Source organism: Chiloscyllium plagiosum, unplaced genomic scaffold, assembly GCF_037043375.1.
Source record: "Chiloscyllium plagiosum isolate Xiang-an unplaced genomic scaffold, Cpla_swu_hap1 HiC_scaffold_48, whole genome shotgun sequence".
NCBI lineage: Eukaryota > Metazoa > Chordata > Chondrichthyes > Orectolobiformes > Hemiscylliidae > Chiloscyllium > Chiloscyllium plagiosum.
The window spans coordinates 12,386,757-12,402,560 of record NW_028270186.1 but is presented as its reverse complement, the minus strand read 5'-3'; the positions used below and the strand labels follow the sequence as shown (position 1 = coordinate 12,402,560).

The following is a 15,804-nucleotide window of genomic DNA, read 5'->3' as shown; positions in this document are numbered from 1 at the left end:
GTTAAATGGAGGAATTGCTTCTGCTTCTGGTTAGTTCAGTAACAATAGGGCATGTACAGACTGAACCATTGGGTTAACAGGACCTTGAGAGATTGGGTTGCAAAAGCAAATGACTCACACTTTCTGTGGAATTCTTTTTTAAATATGAGCAGCACACCACAGAAATGTAGAGCTGTGTTCTGTCCTTTCTGCTGATTTAGCAGTTCTCGTAATGAAAAGCAGTTGAAGTTTTTTTGTTTCAACTCACAGTGGGTCTCCTTGAAGATATACCAATAGAAACAACCAGTGTGCAATATAAAAGTCCAACCAGCAGTCTGTTTTTAATCATAAATGTGTGATTAATTTTCTGTCTCATACCTTTCAGCTGGCGGTCATGAGATTCTGCAAGGAACTGCTGAATTCTTTTCGCAGGTATGGCAAAAGATATCCCAGCTGTCACCTTAAGTGTGTTAATGCCAATGACTTCACCGTCCTACAATGTAAAACAATTGATAACAAAAAGACATTTAATTAAATTGCCTGGTAAAATGCCTCATTTGTTGAACATTTGATATTTGGAGGGAACGTTTAACCCCAAAGAATATGTTTGGATTGGTTTATGAAGTGAAGTAGTAAAATATTTCAAACCCCAAATCAAACCAGTTCACCTGCAGTATAAACAGAGATGGGATGAGGACAAGAGTGGCAGTGGGTGACCAGCCAACTCTGATTAGGTGATTCTGTCATTTAAATGCTTAAAAAAAAGGCTGTGTGCATCTGATGTTTTTCTTTGCTCCAACTTTCATGCTACGTGCCTGAGGAAGCTGAATAACAAGAAGTGCTGCATGGGAGAGAAAAGTGCTTTTCCAGAACAACCTGTGGGTCAGGAGGCAGTGGACTTCTGAGACTGTACCCTCCTGAAACCAGGCCTCCATTTGTCTGATCTCGCAAGCAAACCCGGTCATCTCACGTGCAATCAGACCCCCAACCTGCTGTTCAAACACACTCATGATCTTCATTATTGCCCTCTCTGGCTCTGCCATCATTGCCCTTCCCTTTGTTCCTTGATCCCTTCTTTCTTCTATTCTAATCTCACCAAACAATCCATTAATATTTGCCCTCCTCAACCTAATCAATGATTCTTTCCTGATATGAATCCTCGCTGTGATCTCAGGCAGGCACAGCTTCCTGCCGATCTGCCTCTCAACCCAACTGGCTGCTGCCAGGAAACAGATTTTTTTTAAATTAATTGTGTCCTCCCATTAAATTAAGCAGCTGCTGAAGGAAATAACCTTCCAGTTTTCCCTTCAGCAAAACAGGCCCCCTCCCTACTCTCCCAATAAATATCATGGCCTCAGTGTCATTAATCTTTGAAGAATGTTGTTCAGTAAATGTTCCAACACACATAGGAACAGCCAATGTGTCATCCTACATGAAAGAAAATGCCCAAGTGCACTGAAGATTCATTCTTTATTGAGGATTGTATCCTGTCAAGCTAATTGTTGGTTACTACACACATCCTCTGATACTAATTAACCTCCTCCACCCCACACTGTACCATGAGTACTGCTGCCAGTCTGCCCCACTCACGGTTCCGTACTCATTTGTTTCAAAGGCCTTTTTTTCAACCAGGCAGAGTTGACTACCTGCTCACTGCTCCAAAAGGCACCCAAAACTAATTATCTGCGTGACATGTGACATTGTCAGCCGTGGTAATGTTCTCTGCTTGAGTCAGAGAATCCCCCCACTACAAAAGCATGCCATTCAGTCCATCAAGTCCACACAAACCCTCTGAGCAGCATCCCACCCAGACTCACTCCCCTACCCTATCCCTGTATCTCTGCATTTACTATGGCTAATCTGGACTGTGGGAGGAAACCAGAACATCCACAGGAAACTCATGTAGACAGAGGGAGAATGTTCAAACTCCAGACAGAGAGGGCGGAATTGAACCTCGGTCCCTGGCGCTCTGAGGCAGCAGTGCTAACCACTGAGCCACCTGAGTCCTTTGATGAACAAAGAAAATTATAGCACAGGAACAGGCCCTTCAGCCCTCCAAGCCTGTGCCGATCTAGATCCTCTATCTAAACCTGCCTATTTTCTAAAGATCTCTATCCCTTTGCTCCCTGCCCATTCATGTATCTGTCCAGATACATCTTAAATGATGCTATTGTTCCCACCTCTACCACTTCAGCTGGCAACACATTCCAGGCTGCCACCACCTCTGTGTAAAGAACTTTCCTTACATATCTCCCCTAAACCTTTCCCCTCTCACTTAGAACTCATGACCTCTAGTAATTGAGTTCCACACTCTGGGGAAAAAGCTTCTTGCTCTCCACCCTGATAAATACCTCTCATGATTTTGTAAACCTCAATCAGGTCCCCCCTCAACCTCTGTCTTTCTAATGAAAATAATCCTAATCTATTCAACCTCTCTTCATAGCTAGCACCCTCCATACAAGGCAACATCCCGGTGAACCTCTTCTGCGCCCTCTCCAAAGCATTCACATCCTTTTGGTAATGTGGCGACCAGAACTGTACGCAGTATTCCAAATGCGGCCGACCCAAAATCCTATACAACTGTAACATGACCAGCCAACTCTTGTACTCATACCCCCCACAATGAAGGAGAGCATGTCATATGCCTTCTTGACCACTTTACTGACCTGCGTTGCCACCTTCAGGGAGCAATGGACCTGAACAACCAAATCTCTGTGTACATCAATTTTCCCCAGGACCTTTCCATTTACTGTATAGTTCGGTCTTGAATTGGATCTTCCAAAATGCACCATCTCTCATTTGCCCAGAATAAACTCCATCTGCCATTTCTCTGCCCATCTGTCCAATTCATAGCAAAGATGACTGGGAAATCGGAGGACTGGGAAGCTTTTAAAGAACAACAGAGGATGACTAAAAAGGAAATACGCAAAGAAAAAATAAGGTACGAAGGTAAACTGGCCAAAAAATATAAAGGAGGACAGTAAAGGCTTTTTTAGGTATGTGAAAAGAAAAAAATGGTTACGACTAAAATTGGGCCCTTGAAGACAGAAATGGGTGAATTTATTACGGGGAACAAAGAAATGACAGAAGAGTTGAATTGGTACTTTAGATATGTCTTCACTGGTGAAGACACGAGCAATCTCCCAGATGTAATGGTGGCTGAAGGACCTTAAGGGAATTTATATTAGGCAGGAAATGGTGTTGGAGAGACTGTTTGGACTGAAGGCTGATAAGTCCCCGGGACCTGATGGTCTGCATCCCAGGGTACTGAAGGAGGTGGCTCTAGAAATTGTGGATGCATTGGTGATCATTTTCCAATGTTCTATAGATTCAGGATCAGTTCCTGCGGATTGGAGGGTGGCTAATGTTGTCCCACTTTTTAAGAAAGGAGGGAGAAAGAAAACAGAATTATAGACCAGTTAGTCTGACCTCAGTGGTGGGAAAAATGCTGGAGTCAATTATAAAGGACAAAATTACAACACATCTGGATAGCAGTAACAGGATAGGTCAGAGTCAGCATGGATTTATGAAGGGGAAATCATGCTTGACTGATCTTCTGTAATTTTTAAAGGATGTAACTGAAGATGGACAAGGGAGATCCAGTGGATGTAGTATACCTGGACTTTCAGAAAGTCTTTGATAAAGTCCCACATAGGAGTTTAGTGAGCAATATTAGGGGCAAAATACTGACATGGATTGAAAATTAGTTGGCTGACAGGAAACAGAGTAGTGATAAACGGCTCCCTTTCGGAATGGCAAGCAGTGACCAGTGGTGTGCCGCAGGGATCAGTGCTGGGACCGCAGCTTTTTACAATGTACATTAACGATATAGATGAAGGTATTAAAAGTAATATTAGTAAATTTGCTGATGACACAAAGCTGGGTGGCAGGGTGAAATGTCAGGAGGATGTTAGGAGAATACAGGGTGACCTGGACAGGTTAGGTGAGTGAACGGATGCATGGCAAATGCAGTTTAATATGAATAAATGTGTGGCATGAATAGGAAGGCAGATTACTACCTAAATGGAGTCAAGTTAGGTAAAGGGGCAGTACAACGAGATCTAGATATTCTTGTACATCAGTCAAAGAAAGCAAGCATGCAGGTACCGCAAGCAGTGAAGAAAGCTAATAGAATGCTGGCCTTCATAACAAGCGGAATTGAGTATAGAAGCAAAGAGGTCCTTCTGCAGCTGTACAGGGCCCTGGTGAGACCGCACCTTTGCGCAGTTTTGGTCTCCAAATTTGAGGAAAGACATTCTGGCTATTGAGGGAGTGCAGCGTAGGTTCACGAGGTTAATTCCCAGAATGGCGGGACTATCTTACGCTGAAATATTGGAGGGACTGGGCTTGTATATGCTTGAGTTTAGAAGGCTGAGAGGGGATCTGATTGAGAAGTACAAGATTATTAAAGGATTGGACACTCTGGAGGCAGGATGCATGTTTCCGCTGAAGGGTGCGTCCCAAACCAGAAGACACAGTTTAAAAATAAAGGGTAGGCCACTTAGAACAGAGTTGAGGAGAAACTTCACCCAGAGAGTGGTGGGTGCATGGAATGCTCTGCCCCAGAAGGCTGTGGAGGCCAAGTCTCTGGATACTTTCAAGAAAGAATTGGATAGAGCTCTTAAGGATAGTGGAATCAAGAATTATGGGGATAAGGCAGGAACAGGATACTGATTGAGGATGATCAGCCATGATCATAATGAATGGTGGTGCTGGCTCGAAGGGCAGAATGGCCTACTCCTGCACCTATTGTCTACTGTCTATTGTCAATCTATTTATATTCTGCTCTATTCTCTGACAGTCCCCTTCACTATCTGCTACTCTACCAATCTTGGTGTCATCTGCATACTTGCTAATCAGGCAACCAATACCTTCCTCCAAATCTTTTATATACACATCATAAACAACAGTGTTCCCAGCACAGTTCCCTGTGGAACACCACTGGTCACAGGTCTCCAATTTGAGAAACTCCTTTCCACTACTACTGTCTGTTTCCTGTTGCCCAGCCAGTTTTCTATCAGCCTACTTCAGCCTACTACCAGGAACCTTATCAAACACCTCTTATCAAACACCTTAGTAAAGTCCATGTATATGACATCTTCAGCCTTTCTCCCATCAATCAACTTGTGACACGTCCTCAAAGAATTCTATTAGGTTTGTAAGACATGACCCCCGCACAAAACCATGCTACCCATTACTGATGAGCCCATTTTCTTCCAAATGAGAATAGATCCTATATCTCAGTATCTTCTCCAGCAGCTTCCCTACCACTGACGTCAGGCTCACTGGTCTATAATTACCTGAAATATCCTTGCTACCCTTCTTAAACAAACGGACAACATTCGCAATTCTCCAGTTCTCCGGGGCTTCACCCATGTTCAAGGATGCTGCAAAAATATCTGTTAAAGCCCCAACTATTTCCCCTCTTGCCTCCCTCAGTAACCTGGGGTAGATCCCATCTGGACCTGGGACCTGTCTTCCTTAATACCTTTTAGAATACCCAAAATTTCCTCCCTTCTTATGCCGACTTGACTTAGAGTACCCGAAGATCTATCTCTAACCTGAACATCTGTCATGTCCCTCTTCTCAGTGAATACCAATGCAAAGTACTCATTAAGAATCTTACCCATTTTCTCTGACTCCATGCATAACTTCCTTCTTTGTCCTTGAGTGGGCCACCCCTTTCTCTAGTTATCCTCTTGCTCCTTATATATGAAAAAAAGCGCTTTAGGATTTTCATTTACCCTGTTTGCTGAAGATATCTCATGACCCCTTTTAGCCTTCTTAATTCCTCATTGCAGATTGGTCCTACATTCCTGGTATTCTTCCAAAACTTTGTCTGTCTTGAGTAGCGTAGACCTCGTGTACGCATCCTTTTTCCTCTTAGCTCGTCTCACAATTTCACCTGTCATCTATGGTTCCCTAACCTTGCCATTTCAATCCCTCATTTTCACAGGAACATACCTCTCCTGAACTCTAATCAACCTCTCTTTAAAAGCCTCCCACATATCGAATGTGGATTGAGGGGCAACTTTTTCACACAGAGGATGGTACCTGTACGGAATGAGCTGCCAGAGGAAGTGGTGGAGGCTGGTTCAATTGCAACATTTAAGAGGCATTTGGATGGGTATATGAATAGAAAGAGTTTGGCCGGGTGCTGGCAGGTGGGACTAGATTGGTTTGGGATATCTGGTCGGCATGGACGGGTTGGACCGAAGGGTCTGTTTCCATGCTGTACATCTCTATGAATCTATGACTCTGTGACCTTCAAACACTGCTCCCAAACTACATTCCCCAGCTCCTGCAGGAAAAAGGATTTTGTGTTTAAATCCTATTTCAAAGACTAGTGCACCAAAGCAAAGCTGACACTTATTGTCCAATGCTGAGGAAGAACTCTGGTGTCCGAGGTGCTGTATTTTGATAATATGAAGCACAGGCCTCTTACGCGCTCTCGCACATAAAAGATCCATGGCCACAATTTCAAAGAAATTCAGGACACTTTCCACTCACGTTTGTCCTTGACCAACGTCACTGAAACATTACATCTCGTCCTTATATAGCTGATTATATCATAGATCTTGCTGTGCACAAATTGGCTGCCTTGTTCCTTAAATTGCAATAGTGACTTCATTGGCTATGAAATACTTCAGATGTCTTGAGGTTGATAATGGCAGAATATAAATGCAACTCCTTTTGTTGAAACATCATAGGAAGTTGTGAATTGTGACAAAACCTGTAGGTTGACTTGTGAATAAAGAGAATTTTCAGGAGAGTTAAACTTTTTTTCATGAATAATTTTTTTTGGAATTGAGAAGGAAAGTCAAAAATAATTAACAGAATAAGCCACTACCAGCAGTCACTGTTTCGCAACTAAACATTCTGAGTTGTGGCTCTCATGTGACTACCTGACAATCTTGCTCTTGGTACTTAGAGTTCTTGGCGAGTGCTGAACAGTCTCGTCATTTTATAAGCATCTGCTTTCACTATCAATGTGGATAACAGCAGATTCCATCATTTAGCCTATGGGTTATATACCAACTTAATCTTTGGAAACTCATTGCACTTCCAAGAAGTAATCAAATGTTGACAGTTGGCTTGGTTGGACGTGGGCCACTGATACTTGAGCAGGCTTAAAAAAACTCCATACCCATGTGCACCTTTGCAAAACAGAAGTTCCAAAAGTAATCCTTTTAATTTGGAGAGCAGGAAGTGAGTAATAGCTGCCTGCATGACTCTTCCTCCCATGGGAAAGTTCGTACTTCAATGAGACAAACAACTGCTACTTTCCCACCTGTTTAAATTGGAGTTCTGTTTTAACAGATCTCCTCTTTTGAAAGGGGAGGATTCATTTCAGGATCCAATGCCACAATTGCAATTACCTCATCAAGCTGGCAAGCAAATAATGGAGGATCATCTGTTGGGAACATTACAGCCCAAATCCAATAACGTCCTCACAAAAGATCAGGGCACAAGTAGAGTTACTGGATAATTTAATGCCATAACTGACAAAATTCCAAAGGAAAAGCCAATTGCTGGAGGGGCTGTCAGTTACTTTTGCTATTGGGAGCTCACCTGTCACACACTATACATTTTCACTCGCACACAATCAGGCCTAAATTTCAAAAAATTAAATAAGAAATGATTCGTGAGCAAGTTTCACACAACTGGGAAATCAGCAAATTACTGCTGATGTTTTACATAAAGTGACACAGCTCCCAGCCTAGAGTGCACATCAAACACACATGGCCCTCTCGTTGGTGCCTTGATTTAGCCAGGCTAACTGCAAGGACTTCAAATGAATTCAGGTTTCTGTAGTTCAATATTTCTTTAGTTCTGGGAGTGACTTATAAGGAGAAACTCAGAAAGAATGGTACTCAGTATTTAAGAAACAAGATGAGATCATAGTTGTTGGATTGGTTGCATAGTTATATTGGAATGCATGCTTGAGAATAAATGATGGAAAAAGGTTTTCTGTTAAATGTAAACCTTGGGAATCACCATTACAAAAACAGGGATCAACCATCTTAGACTCAGGTGATGAAAATTTCTTGATACCACAGGATTTTGAATTTACGGAATTCCCAAACAGCTGCAAATGTCCAGTCCTGATCAGGACGAGAGACTGAAACCTCAGGTACCAGGATTTACTTCTGGCCCCCAGCCCACCATCAACGTGAACATAGCAGCCATTCCCTCTCCAAAGTGAGCACAGCGACCCCTCCCCTGACCTGAGTGCAATGGCCCTGATCACTGCTCCACCTCCAACCATTCCACACTCCAGTGCTAACCTAAGCATAACAGTGTCCTGTCCCCTAGACTTGAACAGAACAGGCCTCACCCTCTGCGCCAAGTACAGTTGCCCCCCCGCCACAGCCACCAGAGTTATTGGGCCTTCACGTACTGCCTTCGTGGGTCCTAATTCTGACAGAGATCGATAGCGTTTTGGATACTAAGGGAAAGAGAGGTCATGTGGATGATGTGTTGAGATAGAAGATCTTACTGAATGACAGCACAGGCTTAAAGGACTGAATGAACTACTATTGTGCCGACAGGGCACCATTCATCTTGCAGTCCCCGAGCTTAAAAACACGAATATCAGTACCATATTTTATATACAAATCTCTCTAAAATGAAACACGTCCAAATGACACTGATAGCTCCAAATCTGAATGTATTCTGTCCTAATGTGATTTTCACCTATTTACTCTCAGCAGTCCCTTGCCTGAACAAAATATTTTTTTACCACAAGTCTAGCAGCTGGTCTACTTCAACATGCCTGGCTCCAAGAGAATTAATGGAGATAATTGGGGCCACGCGCACCATATCGAAGCAGAAAATTCAAGTTAACATTCCACTCATCCAAAGACAGATCAGTTCTCATTAAAATAAAGCTTACTGTGCATTTTAATTTAACTCCACATGTTGTAAAGTACTCCCTCAGTTCCATTACGAATGAGAAAATTATTTTGAAGCTTCATGGTGTCAGTGTCAAACATTGACAACATAATATTGTAAGCATTTCTTTTTCACCAAACGTTAATTAGTGACCAAGTTCTTGTGGATACTTTGTCCAAATTTCTAACCATCTAAATTTCTTCAAGAAATAAATCCTCCAATCTTACTGTCCCTGTATTCCTGAGCAGACTCCAAATTATTATGAGCTGTTCAAGAGTTGAAAACCTTAAACAAAAGAGTCTTTTGTACAAACTATTAATTTAAAAATATATGTTAAATTGGAGCTCACCAGATTGACAAGTGGTCCTCCGGAGTTTCCATACTGTAATAAAGATGAAACATGTTCACAAGGCATGATTTTAAATTATTAATTCTTTATCCAAAGTCAACTCATGAGACATCTTTGATTTAAGCATTTTTAAATTTAGAACTTTAGTGCACGGATTTTAAAATTGTAATGTTGAATACTGAAAAAAGCACTCCTGTCTGCCTGTACATTGGATGATGCACAGTCTTTCTCAAAGTCTGTAATATTTGCAAGAAATGACAATATTCGACAGAGCTAATAACACATACTGAATGAAAGCTCCAGAATAATATCTTAGAGTAGTACATGAAAATAACTAAGCTACTGTCTGTGCAGGCCACCAGGCTATAATTTGCCATTTTTGCAAGGCAACCTAGTTAAGATAATTTTAAAATTACTACATTGTTTGATGAGCTTTCCAATAACACGCTTTATCTTCTTTTGCAGTTCAGGGCAAGATGAACAACCCTTGCAAAATGATTGAGCTTGTCAGAAAGCTTGCACAATTTCCCCACCTTGAATTCATTTGGTTCTACTTTTCTAACAATGCCATTTTTGAAAACAAATGGTATTTCCTGGCCAGGCAGTATTCTTCCATAAACTTGAGATCATCCAAAACACTCCTGCCAATATTCTAGCTCACACCAAATCCCCCTTCACACATCACTTCTGTATTTATCAGCTAATCAGTTCAAAAATGCCTTGGTAAACAAATACTCATCCTTATTTTCAAATCTTCCCACGGCCCCTTTCTACCTATCTTTGTAATTATTTTCAGCTCCACAATCCTCTGAGAAATCTGCATTCTAACATCTCCTGCCTCTTCAATGTCACCAGTTTTTATCACTTCTCTATTCATGGTCATGCCTTCAGCTGTCTGCATGATAAGCTCTGGAATCCCCTCTCTATTCCCTTCCTTCACCTCTCTTGCCTCCTTGATATTCTTGAAAATCTATCTTTTCAACCAAGCTTTTGATCACTTGAATTAAGATTTCTTAGATGACTCAATGCCAAATTTTATTTGAAAGCACTTCTGTGAAGTGGCAAGAGAAAACATGCTAAAACATGCTAAAGGCATGTTGTTTGTTTGTTTGTTTTGAGACAAACGTAACTGGATCTTAATTTATTCATTTGAAAATTAGTATTTCATTAATAAATAAGATTCTGCAGTGTGCACGAAACATGTTTCTCTCAGTAATCAACTGTACAGATCATTTCACCTTCGTTGCACCTTGCAATCTATCGACTGACTGTGGCACAATTGTAGGTTCTTCTTCTGTTGTCCAGGTCCTTTGTTGATTTTGTTGGAACACAATCATGAAGGATATTATTTTTAAAAGATTAATTGCTGACACATTGAGTAAACTATTTGTCAGGCAAGGTCCATTGGACAAAGAGTCAATTGGATTCAAAGAAATTATTACTTCAGAAAAAGCTCAGCATTCCACCTTGTCAGAATTTAACAATCTTACGACTAGCCGTGAATATTGATTCTTATATCTTATTTTTTGCACTCTTTGACCTTACATTGATTATGGCATCTGTCTGGATGTAGTCCATATCAGAATCCTTGAGGCCAAGCTCTTTGCCTCCTCTCTCAGTGGTGCTGACAATCCCTGTTGTTACTGTATTCTGCAATGAAAATGGACTGCCAATTGCCACCACGAACTCTCCTGGTCTGAGATCTGAAGAGCGTGCTAGCAAAAGCACAGGCAGAGGGTTCTATTCAGAGAGGGAAAAAATGGAATTAATGCTCACATTTCTGATTTCATAAGCGGTAAGAGTCAAATAGAAATGCAATTTTATATAAAAGAGAGCTGATATCATCAAATTAACTACCAATCGGACATTGATAGAATCTTAAAACACAGGAGGTTGCTGAGTTTATCAATCCTCTACCAAATCTTTCAAACAGCAACTAAATTAATCTCCACCCCCTTGCAGTTGCCCCATAGCTCTGCTAAATTCTCTTTTCAAGTAAATATCAAATTCCCTTTTGAAAGTCAGCACTCAGTCTGTGTCTATCACCATTATGGATCATAACAACTCACTATTCAAAAAATATTCATTTCCCCTCTTGTTCTTTTGCCAATTAGATTAAGTCTGTTTCTATGACGACTGACCCTTTTGCCAGTGGAAGCAGTTTTTCCCTGAAAACACTGTCCAAAACCTGCATAGTTTTCACCATAATTGTCTTAATTTGTGAATTTTTTTAACCTGCATATTGAAATCAAAGAAAGAAAGAAACCATCATCTCTGTGGTTTAGTCTGGATTTGAATCCAAAGTCTCAATTGTGCAAAGACAGTTTTCCAACTCGTTGTGACTCAACTGCCTCCAAGTTGGTTCGCATATTTTACATTTGCAAAGACTGGACTTGATGCCCAACTGAAAGGCAAATTGGTCAACATTCTCGTCTTTGAAGCTAAAAGGGTATTTGCAGAGCAAATTCTTTGCAAAAACCTAAGGCATTAAAAACATTGCATACGATTACCAGGAGGTGGGGAAGAGGGGTGGGTGTGGAAGATCATAACTTAAGAACTTACTTTTGGGTGTATTTTAATTAATGCTATATCTGACTTTTGATCAATATCTTTGACCTTTGCTTCATAAGCTTCTCCATTCTTCAATTCCACTTTTATTTTCTGTTTATTGCTGAGTACATGTGCATTGGTGACAATTAGACCATCTTCTGAAACGATAAACCCTGAGCCACTTGCCACAGAGATTTCACGGCTACTGAAGGGCATCCTGCATGGTAACAAGTAATAATAACAGAATACCATTGGCAAAGTATGGAACTGTTTTACAGTATGGTCAATGTACTCCAAATTAACTTACGGTCTCAAATATTACTTGTTCTTGGTTATATACAATTTTTTTCATCAGAGCTTATTCTTATGTGAAAATCTTAATTTCTTTTTGTGATGTTTGATTCATGAAAAAGTACAATTTAAAAGACTATGGGAAAAATGAATGAGACCACCTGGAAAGCTGTTCAGAAAGCTGGTGAGGAATGAACAAAATGGCCAACTTTCACACTTTGGATATCCTGGAGAGTTAAATGTTAATAATTAAAATTCTGTGTGTCTTGGAGCAACAGGCTTTTGTAGATAAGAAAGGTAGCAGGTGTATCACTGCAAAAAATGTAGTTTATCATCGCTTGCAAATGTTTGAATATTATGACTTTTGTTGAGTAATTAACATGGCCGTAAGTATAGAAAAAACAGGCTGTTAAGAGAACCAGTTCTGGAAAGATTCAAGAACAGTCAAGGCATTTTGGTTGAGAGAAGCAACTTTGAACTAAACAATGTGACCATTTATGCAGATGGAATATTTTCAAAGGATTCTGGGACAATTACAGTAGGACCTTATTTTTTCATTTGTGCCTTTAGTTTGGGCAAAATAAATTTATGAAGGAGCACATTTATTAAGTTATGTGATGGTCTCAAAAGATATAAGAACCAAAAACCTACTGTCTGTGTACAGCTAAATTGATCACTTCAAGTGTATTTGGATAATTTGTTCCATCATTATAAGTTTTGCTTGCATGATATGTATCATGGTGAATCATGGAAGAAGGTGAACTAATAGTTATTTCAAGTTCTGTCCTGGAAATACTTATCATTTTAAATATTGTACTTGACTCTGGAACTCTCATCATTTAATCTCCAATCAACATTCTTTGAAGAATATGACCTCCAACCATGCAATCCAGTCAAGTATCTTTTATACAAAATCTCCACTTATATAATATGTTTCCTCGAATACAGACACCACTAGCAATCTAATATTCATTGCCTATCCTCATTATCCTTGAGCGGATAAACACTATACCTAAAGGTCAAACCATTTTAAAGGAGCTACTTATTATAACTAATATATTTAATTGTTCAAATTAAACAAAACAAAGGCCTTTTAAAAGTATTCTATTTTTCTCCTCTTTTAATCTTTTAATCCTCGAAAGTACGTGAAATTCTGCAGAGCTGACTAGATTGTACCTGGTGAATATTCCTCTTAAATGGGTTCTCTGCCCTCTTGAATTGTGCCATGATCTCTAATGACTTAGTTTATGAATAATTGTTATGAGCTTGTAAAATACATCAGTTTTTGAACTGATACTATGAACAATGAATGCTGGCCCAGATAAAATTCTTGACTGTGGGACAGTTCAGAAGATACAAATTCCATTGTAGGAAATTTCTCTTTCCTGGGTGCAGTGATTTAGTTACGCATGGTTGAGACTCTGACACATTGGAAGGTGCAAATTGCAATAACTAGGCTAGAACTGGTCACCCTGTTCCGGCTCAGGAGAAATTTTACTGTTAAGAAAAACGGACATGAATAAATCTGAACACTCATTCGCAGCCATTTATGTAGAGCTACAGAAATGATTGCAGAACAAGCCAATCAAGTTTGTGTCACAATTCCAGTAATCTAATCCCACACCACCAGGTCTTGTCCACATCTGCTGCACAATTAGTGGAATGCTCAGAGTTCTACAATACGCAAAAGGTGTTTTTTGAAATTTGAAGTCACAATTTCTCATGAGGATTGACTAATGTTTGACCTACCAAGGACACATGGCACTTTTTCATAGAATCATTACTGTGTGGAAATGGGTCCTTCTGCCCTATAAGTCGACACCGGCCCTCTGAAGAGTATCCCACCCAAACCCATTCCTCTACACTTCCCCCAGCCTACACATCCCTGAACACAATAGGCAATTTAGCACGGCCAATTCACCTAATGTGCACATCTTTGGATTGTGGGAAGAAACCAGAGCACCCGGAGGAAACCCACGCAGATATGCGGAGAACGTGTAAACTCCACACAGACAGTTGTCCAAGGCTGGAATCGAGCCCGAGTCCCTGGTGCTGTGAAGCCACAGTGCTAACCACTGACCCACTGTGCCGCCCCACTTGTTGCTTATTATTCCACAGCTACCCTGGATGTTGAGGTAAGATGCATTTGTCTCTTTGGCAAAAGAAAGCTTACATTTCTTTACAAGATATCATTCAGAAAATTTCTGTCCATTTCCCTGCCAAACCAAAGTACATGGATCCCATTTCCTGATGTGTGCCAATGTAGTTTATTTGTAAAAACTGTAATTGTCCATAAATGATCATCTTGCCACGCTGAACTGTACTCTTAAAGTAATAGTCTCTTACCTTCGAAAAAGTTCAAGATGAACCACAGCTGGAGCAATTTTCTCCACCACGTCTGCGATAAAGTTAAACTTGAACCGCATGCTGTCTGGGTGCTGGTGACCTACTCTAAGCAAATTTTTTCATTTAGTTAAAAAGAATGATAACATAGACAATTGTTTCACTGGGTATGGTCATTTGTAGTCCTTTTCTCACTTTCTAAGGACCTGATCCTCAAGTTCTGTTTGTACTTCAGCCCCAAGCTCCTAATCTTTGGCTACCCAGTGCACAGCAGGTTGAGCAGATCAGAGGAACTCCCATTGAGTCAGATCCTGGGCCTGGCCAAGGTTCCATAAACAGGTCCAGGCAATGGGCAACTGAATGGGTCACTGGGATTCCCTGCCTGTCCCCCCCATTGTAGTTATGTCTGTGGCCTAGCAATCTTTGAGAGAGAGCATGCAGTGTCCACAGGCACACTCAGACCTTCTGTTGCCATTGAATGCTGAAACGGCTCAAGTGCATTGTTAATTTTTAAAACAACATGCATTTTGTTAATTTGAATTTGTATCCATGATTTCTGTTACTGTGTCCTTTAAGGGCTAGCTCCCTTTCACCTGGTTTTAACATTACTTTGGTTTGGCTTATTTAATTTACTTCCCGTTAAAAGAGCAAGACAATTTGTAACAAAACAGCTAGAGGATGAAGTGGAGCAAAGAATTGTTGTTCACTTTTAAAAGTTTGTTAGTAACGAGTGTGATTATCAAGCACCTCACGAAGTTCTTGAGCGCAACCTAAACAACTTATTGCTGAAATATATCTGCATCAGAAAGACAGAGGTGCACACACTTTCTTCCTAAACTTGAAAACATTCTTTCCATTCTGCTGTTTCTTTCCATTTTTAATAATGATGTTTGGAGCATTTGTATTGTCTTTGTATTTGTATTTGCAGCATTCATTCAATATTGCATCTCAAAATATGGGTCTGTGCTCATAATTCTTCACAAACCTTGAAGGTCTAGTTTTTCAACAGCTATTAAGAGATGGCATTAATGATAACCAAACATTGAAAGAAAATTAAAGGATAAATCAACTTGCAGCATCTTTTGCACATAGTTGGATGGCAGGTGATAGTGCGCCAAGGAGCCATTTTCCGTGCTGTAAAAACTCTATGACTGTCTCTGTAACATTGAGTTTCGAGCAGTGGTTAAGTAGTGGCAGAGGCTTCAGAACATTTCCTTAAACAGAAAGAATAATCAATGAGAGTAAGGGAACTAACGAGACCAAGAAATAGAAATGAAATCAGATTTGGGGAAAAAACAATGTGAACTTAGATTGCAGAAAATTTCTGGAAAAATAATTTTGTTAAAGTACAAGATTCAACTGATGGTTGTCAAACAGCTTGAGAATGAGACAGCTTT

General features: G+C 40.4%; 1 protein-coding gene across 1 annotated transcript in view; it reads right to left on the bottom strand.

Moving 5' to 3' along the window:
• Positions 1-15,804, bottom strand: part of LOC122543127 (serine protease HTRA1-like) — a 29,205-nt gene that overhangs the window by 7,334 nt on the left and 6,067 nt on the right. Inside the window, exons 2-6 of the mRNA XM_043681468.2 lie at positions 14,411-14,510; positions 11,786-11,990; positions 10,769-10,963; positions 9,224-9,256; positions 358-472 (exon numbers count right to left, since the gene is read on the bottom strand). Coding sequence (XP_043537403.1) covers positions 358-472; positions 9,224-9,256; positions 10,769-10,963; positions 11,786-11,990; positions 14,411-14,510 — 648 coding nt within the window. The remainder of the gene's footprint in view (positions 1-357; positions 473-9,223; positions 9,257-10,768; positions 10,964-11,785; positions 11,991-14,410; positions 14,511-15,804) is intronic.